The sequence below is a fragment of the Chrysemys picta genome, chromosome 1 (genome assembly GCF_011386835.1).
Source record: "Chrysemys picta bellii isolate R12L10 chromosome 1, ASM1138683v2, whole genome shotgun sequence".
NCBI classification, from domain to species: domain Eukaryota; kingdom Metazoa; phylum Chordata; order Testudines; family Emydidae; genus Chrysemys; species Chrysemys picta.
The window spans coordinates 309842372-309856250 of record NC_088791.1 but is presented as its reverse complement, the minus strand read 5'-3'; the positions used below and the strand labels follow the sequence as shown (position 1 = coordinate 309856250).

At 38.9% G+C, this 13879-nt stretch overlaps 1 protein-coding gene across 8 annotated transcripts in view; it reads right to left on the bottom strand.

Annotated features, from left to right (window-relative positions):
• Positions 1-1128: 1128 nt before the first annotated feature.
• Positions 1129-13879, bottom strand: part of LNX2 (ligand of numb-protein X 2) — an 88110-nt gene continuing 75359 nt past the window's right edge. For 6 of the 8 annotated variants that reach the window (XM_065581387.1, XM_024105318.3, XM_008167398.4 and 3 more), the window contains 3 exons: positions 12146-12377; positions 6220-6378; positions 1129-3475 (listed from right to left, as the gene is read on the bottom strand). In XM_065581387.1, coding sequence (XP_065437459.1) covers positions 3340-3475; positions 6220-6378; positions 12146-12377 — 527 coding nt within the window. In that variant the 3' untranslated portion in view covers positions 1129-3339. Of the gene's footprint in view, positions 3476-6219; positions 6379-9326; positions 9431-12145; positions 12378-13879 lie in introns of all 8 variants that reach the window. The other 2 variants (XR_010597827.1, XR_010597826.1) reach the window with 1 other exon arrangement.

Genomic DNA, 13879 nt, shown 5'->3' with positions numbered 1-13879 from the left:
GAGCTAGAGCAGTAAGGCATTGTAAGGCACCTATGGATGCAGGGCAAGTGGTGTCACAACCCCTCACTGATCTGGAATTGCATCCCAGAATTTGAAAGTGGCCCATGCACATAATATGAATATGAAGAGAAAAATATCTTCAGTATTTAACGAGACTCAAGTGAAGATCACTACGGTGAAACTTGCCTTGTTTACAGTATTGTTTGCTACACAACAAATCTGGAAAGTGGGTTTAGATTTGCATGCATTTTAGAAGAACTTTAAGTTTTGCAATATTGAATTTTCCCCTCAGTTGTTCTTGATTCAAACAGAAATTGATCGAGTGAAATCATGAACCTGCAGATTTTGCTTCATTAGTATGCCAGGAGGCAAAATAAACTGTTTTATAATCTTAGCTAAAGAGCTATATGATTGCTTAGGCTGTTACTTCTGGGAAGACAAAGTATACAGATTACTAGATCCAGGACCTAATGGAATGGATGTGTGTGTGTTCAGATGCAGCAGCTATATCAGTCTATACATCAAAATCCTTATCCTTTCACACTAGCCAGAAGTGCCAGAGTTGATATATTGGCAAATTCTGCAGATCTTTTTCTTTTTTTCAGGTAATTTCTTATCCAGTGTAAGGCTTCCTTAACCTTCTACCTACTGGACCATATCCGATCAAGAACCACAATCTAGGATCTGGCCAGCACATCTAGTGAGAGCTTAATCAGATCTTAAAAAGGTTTCTCTTCATCTTCCTTACAAAGAATGACTCCTGCTTGAGGGCATAAAGCTGTCTTTCCAGCAAGGTTGTGTTGTGTTTCCTTGTGCCAAACCTGGCTCATGGCAGAGTCCTCTTGATGATCAGCACCCTGGTGGTAGAGTACTAGAATGTGTGGGTTTTCCATCATCTTCTGAAGCTTTTTGATATTACCCACTGCTGGAATGCGAGTTAGATAACTGGGTGTTCCAGTCTGGTGAGTCTCATATTCCAATTTTCTTATGAATGTGCTCTGATATTTTTCTGTAAAGTTCTATAACTAACTTGTGTTTAACCAGAGAGAGAAATATATCCCTAAACTGAAGGTGATGAATTCATTTACATACATTCTTTGTAAAGAGACACAATACTGAGCTGTTAAAATGGGTAGAACGGACTTTTATTTTCATTCATTCTTCAATAATATCACACAATTAGATAGTAACATCTGAAAAAAAAAATCTTGAAATAATTTAAACAGAAGGCACAGAAGAATAAACCCGATAAACTAACCACAAGATCATAAGAGAACCCCCTCCCCGCCCCCCCAAAAAACACATTAGTTTAAGAGAGGGAGCCCCTTCGGAACAAGTTTCTGTCACAAGACATTGTGATCAAAAGCTATTGCCCAGTGGAACAAAATATATAGCACAACTTAAGCTTAACCATGCTTTCATGATACAAAAGAAAAAAAGGGCAAAAGTTTGATTTTTGCTCAGATTTCGAGTATGATGTCACTTCAGATGAAATATTTTAAACCCAACACACGATCACTATATTTCGTAAATGCTATGCAAAGACGTAGTTGGCAAAACTTTGCATTAAAAACAAAATATACAGTTAAACTATTTTTGGATGGGAGGAAACTTGTTCTCATCTCAGCTAGGGAGATCAAAGAAATGTAGCCTCTGACTGCTTCAAAAACAAATATTTTCTATACAGTAATATACTGCATGGGCGATTGATTTGTGTCCTGATAGTGTGAAAGCAAACAAATATCAGACACCACAGAGAGGAATAAAACTACTTCATTCATAAAGCTTTTACATTTTTTGCAAGAGATGGTAGCTTTATTTTTTAAACAAAGCTACTGGAATCAGTGACATGCGATAATATGCCCCAATAGTATAGCTGCTAAGTCTGAAAATAAAGTTCATGCTTCACAATTGAAATATGCAGTGATTATGAAATACATTCGCTGATAATTAATACCATCATTATTACAACAGAGAGGTCATTCATAAATTAGTTCAGATTCTGAACTTGGTTTCTAAATGGAATGCTTCTTCAAGTATGCAGAACATTAACAATGTACAGATTTTGCTCCAGATCAGCACATTAGTTGGTGTTCTTTTACAAAAGGACGCTTATCCTGCAAACGTTATGGACAAAGCAAAACCTGCAAGTGATAGGTTTGCTTTAAAAATGCTAAACATAATTAAAAGATATAAAATATTATAGTTGTCAACAATCGAGTGGCAAGTGTTTGCCAAAGAAAAATGATTTCTCAAATACAAGACAGATCTTTTCAACATTTTATATGAAGGCATTTGTCAGCAAGTAACAGAATAAGTAAAACTTTGCAGCTCCCTTTGCACTTGGAGTCCAGCCTCCTTACTTTTAAATGGTAATGTACACTGTCATAAACCGCTTTCTTCTTCTTTTTTTTTTTTTAAATACCTCTCTGATTTACAGGTTGAGTCACAATAACGTTTCTACATAAGAATAAAAAGAGCTACTGACAATCACAATATAAACTGTAAAAATGGTTTTAGTAAAAATGTTCATCAAAATTTTCTGACATAGCAAAACATTCATTTGGAAAGTAAACTCTAATACAGCAGGCCGTTCGATCAAAGGTGACCCAGGCATATTTACTGTTGCCAGCATTCTGACTGATTACTTCCATATTCCTTTGCATTATAGGATACAAACTTTGTAATATATTAAATCGTTTTCTAGCAAAGAGTCCGATTATTGCACTTTATAAAAATTCCAGTAATATCAGGCTTTTGTCCTACTCTTTTGTGAACACTGATGACCTGCAACAAAAACCATGGGACCAAACACTTTCTTATGAGTAAGACAGATCCTTGAATGGTTTTAACATACTGGAACAAAATGAAAATATTTACAAAAAAATGAAAAATGCATTCCTTTTTATACCAATTTTGATTCACAGCAGCAACGGGTAGAACTTTAATTGCATTACTGACAGGAATCTTCTCTCAAGGAGGAGAGAGTACATAGCTTACCATTTTACGTTTCAATTTGGAAAAATATTAACTAGAAATACCACAGAATTCTTCTGCTGACTGTCAGACTATTACTGTCTGGGAAGGCTTAATGACAATAACATCTTAACGTGCATGTGCCAGCTCTTAAACAATGAGCACAACAAATTCGGTAGATATGGCTGTTTCAAGATGGCAACATACGTACAGTAAAGAGGTTGAGAATCCCCCCCTTTAAAAAAAATGAATGTAGCAGTTTTTGGCCCTGCTTATTACCAGCTGTATCAGTAGAAAAAAAATGGAGGCTTTATACCAGCCACGTAGAAAATCATCTGCTTGAACCAAAGCGGTTTTACAAATCTATATGAGGCTTCCAGGCCAGCAAACAACAGTCAAAGTTACTTTGTTCCTCTGCTCCTTCAGCATAGGAACTAGTGAGGAATGGCTCATGCCCACTGTGGATAGTCCATTTACAGCGACAATCATGTCACCACACCTAAAAAAGGAAACAAAATGGAAAGCAGCTGATGAACAATGGTGCACAACAACTCTAACACAACAATGAGTAACAGATGGCATTTCACAGTTAGGGCCTCAGGTTTCTATTGGACTTGGAGTTCAGCTGCAAGAGCTAAAAGCATTCAATTAAAAAAATGAAGTCTGACCTCCCATTGTAATTAGTATGGGGAATTCTTGAACCCCTGGGGTTCAACTCTGGCGTAATTCCAACACTAGCTTTAACAGTTTGCCTGTAGAAAGATACCAGGATTGATGCAAGAGTGGGAGAGGGAGAGAGAAAAAGTCGCCATTTACCAGGGTTAAGTAGGGGATAATAAAAACATATATAGACAGACTTACAATATACATGTTTATATGATAAAAACATAAACATGTTTATAGGGTTATAACACACATATAATATGCATTTATTGTAGCTGGCAAAAGCAGCGACACCTATAGTTAAGATTGCTCAATACTTTCCAACATAAGACCCTGTTTTCAGTTGCTTATAACTTTACCAAACTTAACCATTCAAGATAAAGTTTCCTATGCCAGATGTCTTTCTCAGGGTGTGTGTATAGCTTGAATGGCTAAGTCTGGTAAAGTTACACACACACACACACACACTCTCTCTCTCTCTCTTTATATATATATATATATATATACACACACACACACACACACACACACACACCTGGCATGGGAAACTTTAGCTTGAATGGTTAAGTCGGAAAGGAAAGTTTCAACTAAAATGGCTCAACTATTTCCAAAAATGAGGTTAAGGGAAAATACGTTGTTTTGCCCATGTTAAAAAAATTCCTAAAACCATTTCATTGAGATATACTGTCCCCATGCTTTGGAGCAAAGATTTAAAATTAGGCAGGGAAAGCACCTTTTGCCATCCATGTGAAAATTTGCACAAATTTGGTCAAGTTATGAACATCTGACAAATCTCAGTTTGTACATGCTTGATAGACACTTGTTTGAGTTTACCAGCTACATTCTCTTTAGATTCTTTCTGCACTCAGCATGCTTTATCTCAGCGGTTCTCAAACTGTGGGTTGGGACCCCCCAAAGTGGGTTGTGACCCCATTAAAAAGCCAGCCCCAAGGCTGGCTTAGAGTTGTTGGGGCCTGAAGCCAAAGCCGAAGCCCGAGCCCCACCACCCGGGGCTGAAACCCAAGGACTTCAACCCTGGGCGGCAGGGCTAGGTTACAGGCCTCTATCCCCACACTGCTCCTATCTGTGACTTGACAGTATATGTTCTATTCCCATAGGGCTACTGAGCATGCTCCAGCACTGCATTGCAGGGGATGAGGAGTAATTTCCCTGCAATTGCATCTCCTGACTGCGGGGGACACCAGAATTCTGTCTTTTATTCTCAATATTCCTTTTGTTCCTATATAGGCAGGGTAGGAGGAAGCAGCCTGACTCAGAGTGGTGAGGAGCAGAGTGAGGGGGGAGAACATTTCCTAACTTTTAAGGTTACAAAGTCAAGAACTCAATGCCCTTTTAATATAGTTGTCTTTAATGTAATTATATATTAAAATAAAAATAGTAATGTATAGGACCATAAAACAAAAAATACAGTATGCTTAAGAGCCTGAGAATGTTATTTTATTTGATATTTAAGGGCCTTTAAAACTTGTTAGGATCCTGGTATACAGTCATAATGTATATGAGCAGGGAAACCCCATTCTTAGGAATAAGGCACGCAAAATTATAAAACAAATTTTCTTCTTAAGCCACTTTGTAACGAAATAGAAATACAGAGATTATTGCGTAGTAAACCTCCAAGAGTCATACAGAGCTCCCAAAACCACAGAGTATCACTCTTAGCAGCTTAGCTATTGCTATGATCTGAGTCATAAGATGGCCTCTAGTCACCGCCATGTCATTGGAAACATGCATTAAGCTGTTCTGAAAATAGATTAAGCCTTCCTTAATTTGTAATCATCATGATTCAGATCTACCCTGTATGTAAAACAAATATGGTACAATCTTCTACTCATATTATCAAACCTTCATGATGTTCAATTTACCAACGAGGGAATCTTTAATAGGCATTTCAAATCCTGCATCTGGAGGGACCCTAAATTCAGCCAAAACAAACACCCTAAATGCCATATTTGGGGATCCTATTAAAGTGCCATATTTGAAAATTGGACCCTGCATGTTGATTGCCTCTCACAGTGATCTTGACTAGATACTGCTCTATCCTCTTCTCCACCTGCTTCCCCACGCCTCTATTATAAAATGAAGCTCCTCTAGCTTTCGTAATCCTCCTCAAAGTAGGCAGAGAGCATTATACAACATGCTCACTTCCCGGCTCCAAATCCTGGGCAAGATATTTCCCCCCAGGCTGCGTCTTGGCCTAATGGAGGAGTCAAGGAATCAGTAGAGGTGATGGGGGAGATGGGTCAAATCAGCACTACTGCCTGATGGTGGAATGTGTTTCCAAAGAAAGGTGGGGGAAGGAAGAATGACTGGGACTAGATGCTCCCACAAGTTCTGACTGATCCCACTTCCCCCAGCCAAAAATCCTTCTGACTTCTCAGTACTGCACCTAGTAGACTTGCCAAGCTGCTATAGGGAGTTGGCCAGCTCCCAAGAAACACTGGATATTAGTCAGTGGCCCAAGGGTTATATGTAATGTAACAAATCACTTCATGCAATATGCCTTATCATCACTGTCCATCCAACTTCTAATATCATTTAACAAGATGCGGTAGTACTTACTTTAACCTTCCGTCAAAGTATGCTGGAGTTCCAAGAACAATCGTTTTAATGAAGAAAGGCTGGTTTGTGTGATTCTCCTCATATCCACCAACGATGCTAAAGCCCCAACTTCCTAAATTGCTCCTCCGTAGCACTACATCATGGCAACTATGTAGGCCGCTGTGGGGTGAGGAGAAAAACACATGCCATGTAAATATTTTCACGTTATGTGCAACACTTGCTCTATCGCATCACTGCAATAAGCACGAAAGAGAAGGGGTAACGGTGGGTAAAGGATGGTAATTAACAGTGTTCCCAGGATGAATCATCTTGTAATATTTAACCATCTGTGTGCTTAAAATTACAAAAAAAACTCTGGAGGTAAAAAAGTATTAAACATAAAGAATGTACTGTTGGAATTATTGCTTCAATACAGTTACATCTAGAAAGTGACACTTCTAAAATGATGTTGTGGGGTTTTATATTTATCCTCCCCCCCCACACCCCACCAGTTTCCATATCCAATGTGTTTTATTTGCAAAATGAAAGATGATTTTTCTGTCAGTTTAGGATTTTCCATCTTGAATTTAGGATCTGAAAATCCATCTGTCTTCTTTCTGCCTCTTCCTGATTCATCACTACCAGTAATTAAAATTTTGCAATCAGATGACAGTTTTTTGGATGATGCAAAAGGCAGAGTATAAATAATTCAGATTGCATTTGAGTAGCTGTATTGGCTTTGAAATACCTACAGTAGTGAAACAAGTAGTATAAAACAGGAGATATGACTGAAATTGCACAAAGAGAAAATCTGTCGGGTAAAAATTTGCCATATTTATTTATATGTATATATTAAGGCTGTCAAGCGATTAAAAAAATTTATCATGATTAATTGCGTGATTAAAAAAAGTAATTGTGATTAAATCATAATAGAACATCATTTATTAAAATATTTTTGGATGTTTTCTACATTTTCAAATATATTGATTTCAGTTACACCACAGAAAACAAAGTGTACAGTGCTCCCTTTATTTATTACAAATATTTGCACTGTAAAAAACAAAATAGTATTTTTCAATTCCCCCATAAGAAGTAATGTAGTGCAATCTCTTTATATGAAAGTTGAACTTACAAATGTAGAATTATGTAAAAAAACAAACAAACCCTGCATTCAAAAATAAAAGAATATAAAACTTTAGAGCCTACAAGTCCACTCAGTCCTTCTTCTTGTTCAGCCAATCGCTCAAACAAATTTGTTTACATTTGCAGGAGATGATGATGCCCGCTTCTTATTTACAATGTCACCTGAAAGTGAGAACAGGCATTCACATGGCACTGTTGTAGCTGGTGTCGCAAGATATTTATGTGCCAGATGCGCTAAAGATTCATATGTCCCTTCATGCTTCAACCACCATTCCAGAGGACATGTGTCCATGCTGATGATGGGTTCTGCTTGATAACAATCCAAAGCAGTGCAGACCGATGCAAGTTCATTTTCATCATCTGAATCAGATGCCACCAGCAGAAGGTTGATTTTCCTTTTTTGGTGGTTCGGGTTCTGTAGTTTCCACATCTGAATGTTGTTCTTTTAAGACTTCTAAAAGCATGCTCCACACCTCATCCCTCTCAGATTTTGGAAGGCACTTCAGATTCTTAAATCTTGGGTCGAGTGCTGTAGCTACCTTTAGAAATCTCACACTGGTACCCTATTTGCATTTTGTGAAATCTGCAACGACAGTGTTCTTAAAACAAACAACATGTGCTGGGTCATCATCCAAGACTGCTATAACATGAAATATATGGCAGAATGCGGGTAAAACAGAGCAGGAAACTTACAAAACTCCCCAAGGAGTTCAGTCACAAATTTAATTAACACATTTTTTTTTAACAAGCATCATCAGCATGGAAGCATGTCCTCTGGAATGGTAGCCGAAGCATGAAGGGGCATACAAATGTTTAGCATATCTGGCACGTAAATACCTTGCAATGCCGGCTACAAAAGTGCCATGTGAATGCCTGTTCTCGCTTTCAGGTGACACTGTAAATAAGAAGCGGGCAGCATTATCTCCCATAAATTTAAACAAATTTGTTTGTCTTAGCAATTGGCTGAACAAGAAGTAGGACTGAGTGGACTTGTAGGCTCTAAAGTTTTACATTGTTTTGTTTTTGAGTGCAGTTATATTAAAAAAAATCTACATTTGTAAGTTGCACTTTCACGATAAAGAGATTGCACTACAGTATTTGTATGAGGCGAACTGAAAAATACTACTTCTTTTGTTTATCATTTTCACAGTGCAAATATTTGCAATAAAAATAATATAAAGTGAGCACTGTACACTTTATATCCTGTGTTGTTGTTGAAATCAATATATTTGAAAATGTAGAAAAATATCCAAAATATTTAATACATTTCAATTGGTATTCTATTGTTTAATAGTGCAACTAAAACTGCGATTAATCATGATTAATATTTTTAATTGTGATTTTTTTTGAGTCAATCGCATGAGTTAACTGCAATTAATCGAGTCACTTTCCTGACTATCACCACACTTTTAAAAGTGGTAATGCATATGCAAAAGTGTTGAATTAAAGAATATTTTTCTTTTCACAGAAAATCTTTATTCAAATCCAGAGAAGCAGAAAATGTTGAGGTATGCCTAACTGTTGCTTCTCTACATTAATCATGTTGTGCCATGCATTGTAGCATATAAGACATAATTAGCAGCAAAATATGGTTGTTTGTAGTATGTGAGCAATAAATGACTGACAGCTCTTGTTAAGCAGAGTTATTTATCAGACTTGAAAGCAGTTTACTATAGCTGTATAACTCACAAGACATTATGACTGTTTTACAGGAAGTTACATACAGACATCTTGTACAGAAAAAACTAGAGGAAATCAATGAGGGCCTGATCCTGAAAGCCCTTTTTACCAAGGGAAGTGGCTTGTTACTGTGTGTAGTTATAATCACTTCAGATTTATATTATGGTTTCAATGCTGACTGTCAGATTTGGTTTCTCCCATGGTTAGTTGCAATGGGAGATTAACATGGGTCATGATGTGAATGCATCTGATATGACCCCATGTATGGTCACGCTCGAGCCATGCACACAAAACTGATACTGAACTCAAATCAATCCTGTAGGATCATCAGAGGGACTTTGAGAGCAACTCCCACATTGTCGCTATACTGCCTCGCAGGGATTGCATCACCATCAGTGAGGCGGGATGCCTTCAGTAAAAAGGAGACACAAAAACAGGTGCATGTTTCAAGACAGCCACTGAATGGACACATTCCACCACCCAAGAAGCTGAAGTCCAGAAAGAGCTTTGTCTCTAAGTCCCTTACCCCAAAATACCATTGTGGAAGGCTACAGAGTAACAAAATGGCGGGAAATGTCGATGAACTTGGAGAACCTGGTTCTTTCAGAACAACTCCCTCCAGCTACTGACCTCAAATGAAAACAATGGTGTATTCTAACTTGCGTGAGAGCTGAGGTGGCAAAGACTGATGACAATATGACCAAGTGGAAGCCGAGGAACGACTCCAGATGTGAATGTGGAGAGCCTAGGCAAAACACTTGCCCTACCACAGTGCCCCGTCAACATCCCCTACTCCAGAGGAAATACTCGAGATAAGTGACAACAACGATCTTGGCTGTGGTTTTGGAGCAATCTGCTATGATGATGACTTCAGGATTTCATTCTGTTACCATCACATTCTACATGCTCTCTGTGGTTACATCCGCAAACCGTGGGTGTAATCCTGGAAACCCTTACTATTGTGCACAGTGTGACTGAAGTTAACAGGACTATGCACAGTATTAAGCACGATCCTTGATCGTAAGTGTTTCCCAGAATTAGGCCCACAGTTTGTCGATATAGCTACCAGAGAGTGAAGAATGGGATGAGAAGTTAAATCTGGTGATATCAGTCAGGCCAAAAGTTAGGAAAAGGAAGTGGGTTTGCTGCGGGTGTATTTGTGTTTGATAGAGTGGTGGCTGGTTTTCTGAATTATGTGTGTGAGATTTGTGAATGCAGATTGATCTGTTCTAACTTCTTTCTGCATATGTGCCTAAGACCTGTGTGATAAAAGTCAATGATCAGTGAAGGTTATATCCTTCTGGGACAGTGTACCCCATAAGGCTTTATGGGGGGATGCTTATAAATGCATGTATGATATAACTGGAATAGGTTTTTGCTACATATGCCAAGTAACATATCTATGTAAAGGTTATGATCTACTGGTTATGTTCATCCTAGTTGTATGCAGGCACCATTTGTGTGTTCAAAGTTATGAACATTGGCTGTATAAATTGCTAAGTAGCCTTAGATTTTTAAGTAGCCTTAGTTACAACATTTGGTCACTTCTTGGGAAAGGAATGTGCAAATTAGGTGCTCAATCAGGAAGCACTTAACAGACAAAAGAGCTTGGAAGACTCCAATCCACATAAGAAGTCTACCTGAGGACGTTCAAGGTAGCATGTGGGTAATGGCTACTACCTGCAAATTCTGAGTCATGCATGGGCATGTGACTTGCCCATGTGATTCCGAATCTCCATTTTGTGACTGGATTCTACACAGAGTGAGGAGGGGGTCTCCACCCACAAGAGAAAGTCTATTTAAACCCCTGGGAGACCCCTCCATTTTGTCTTAGGCTGGCTAAAGAAGGAGCCTCTCCACCCGCCCCCCGCCCCCCAGGATACTTGAAGGAAACTGGAATAAAGGACAGTAACTACAGGGGGTGTGAGTGATTGCTGGACCCAGGCTAAAAGGAGATTACCCTGTAAAAGGGAGCATTCTGGAACTGGTGAGGATCTTATCTGTATTTAGTTTGATTAGACATAGATTTGCGCATTTTATTTTATTTTGCTTGGTGACTTACTTTGTTCTGTCTGTACTACTTGGAATCACTTAACTCCTACTTTCTGTATTTAATAAAATCACTTTTTACTTATTAATTAACTCTGAGTATGTATTAATACCTGGGGGATCAAACAACTGTGCATATCTCTCTATCAGTGTTATAGAGGGCGAACAATTTATGAATTTTCCCTGCATAAGCGTTATACAGGGTAAAACGGATTTATTTGGGTTTAGACCCCATTGGGAGTTGGGCATCTGAGTGCTAAAGACAAGCACACTTCTGTGAGCTATTTTCAGGTAAACCTGCAGCTTTGGGGCAAGTAATTCAGACCCTGGGTCTGTGTTGGAGCAGACGGGAGTGTCTGGTTCAGCAAGACAGGTGCTGGAGTCTTGAGCTGGCAGGGAAAACAGGAGCAGGGGTAGTCTTGGTACATTAGGTGGCAGCTCCCAAGGGGGTTTCTGTGATCCAACCCGCCACACCTTCATTCTATGAAGTTATTCATTTGCCTTTTTAAACTTTGTTTTTTATATTAATATAGAGTGATTTGGGTAAGCGCTCTATGTTTCCTGTTTAACTCGGGCTTAACTTAGGGATCAAAAGGACAGCTTACATTCATCGGGGGAATTGAATTGGTTAGTGTTAGACTTTTCCCAAGGTTTCTGAAGGGATAATCAGTGTTTTCTATCTTCCGGCTGGTTAACAGGATACTTTTGCAGTACAATCCTTTGTAAGTGGATTGTAAATTGAATGTGGCTGCAATAGATTGGCAGCAATAGGGTGAAGCAGGTACTGTAACTGAGCTGTTCTCTGCTTTAGAGTTTAGATCAGTTTTAACATTATATTAATTAAAACTGCTGCAGCAGCATAAAGTAAATCCCCACTAAAAATGAACTGTTCTTGCATCTGAATGCATGTATAAGAAAGAAACCCTTCAACATATTGCTTCAGCCCTATGTACGTCACACAAAAATTTTATAGCAAACTGAAAAATGTCAGGAGAATAACACAGCCAAATGCAAGAGTTAATATTATAACAGCAGTGTAAACATGAGTTTAAACAGATCATTCATTAACTAGTACCTGGGAAGCCCCAGCCACATGACCCATGAGGGCGACCAGCTAGCATCATATTCATTTTCGCTGATTGTGCTTGGTTGTTCCTCATTAGTCTGGGTTTGTTCTTCAACAATCTGAACCTCCAATGTTTTGAGTGCCACCACTGAAGAGGTAGCACTGGCTTTGAGCATAGCCACTGCCTCACTATGACTTAGATTGGTCAGGTCAATGCCATTAATATTCAGCAACACATCACCTGTTTAAAAGGCACAAATAAGAGTGTAAGTCATGTGGCCTACTGAATACTTGTTTTCCTGTGCTAATACCTGGCCTGTACTTATAACACATTACTCAGTGTCTGTTCACGTCAATGTGTTATCTCCCTGGGCCTAGACAGTCAGAAACAGTAACTCTCAGAGCTGTGAGCTGCAGTGTATTAACTTTACAGCCTCATACGGACAATTTAAACATGATAATGCGTAAACTATTTCACCGCTGCATATCTCAGCAGAAACAGAAACACTATGCTTGGCTAGCATGCTCTGCTATCATGCAAATCAGAGGTGGAAATGATCTATTAGGTCAGGCACTGATCCTGCCTCAGAATAGAGCTGACCTCTATGGTATATCCTCCAGTGCTCTGTTCAGTCCACATTTAAATGACTTGAACACTGGAGCTTTCACCACTCCCTCTGGAAACTAGTCTCACCATTAGGGATTTTTTGTGTGACTTTTCCAGCTTTGTGTTCCTTTTCTTAATGTATCCCATTCCTCATAGTGGTCCCTCAGGGTTTAAAGGGAAGGCGGAAAAGGAACGGCAAAAGGTGTAATGTACCCATGAGGGAGAGGGGAAGTCTTGCAGAAGGTAACACAGCAAGTGGGGCATGAAAAGAGTACTCCCACTTCCTTCCCCACATGCACACTTCAATCCTACTGCATGTCTGTGCTTTGCCAATTGGGAAAGACAAAACAGGGATCATAGGAAAGATTAATAAGGAAAAATCAGCTCTGAGGAAGCAATAGCAGCTGTAAAAAGATTATAATGATCTGGAAAGAGTCAAAAATACAAAAATTGCTGAAAACGATTTTCCTTGAGAATATTTTAAAAGAAGGAGAGAGTCTCTTATTGACTGAGTGGTTACAGTATTGCTGCTGCAGTGTAGAACAAATCAGCAAAATCCAGGACTCAGTTACACAAGATATGAGCATCACTTTCCAGAAACTTGCATAGCAGGGAAGGCTGATTCCTTTTGCAGTTGCAGCTTTAACATCACATAAGGAAGAAAATCACAAGTGTTGCTTTGACAAATGGATTTTTAAATAATGTTTAGAAAAAGATACTGTGCACATTTATATATTGCATTTAATGTTCCTACCTTACACTGTCATGAAAAATATCCTCCATTACCTCATTTTAAATTTGCACACTTCAGTTACTGTTCAGACTTTGCCCTTATGTCAGAATGGGCCCATAGGATTTCTAAGTCAGTGCAGTATTGCATGGGGTTGCATTACGTATTTATGTGATTTAGGCGCATGTACAACATTTTACAAAAAATAAATCAGGAAAATGTCAGGCTGTACCTTAAGTATTATCCCAGCAGGATTACCAACGTCATCCACCCCACACCTGCTCCCCCCCCCCCCCCAATACCCTACCCGATTCCTTTCTCAAAAGCTGGGGATAACAGATGCCCCGTCCCGAAGATCAGCAAGCTCACTCTAGGTTTGACAAAGGATGGGGAAAGTGAATTACAG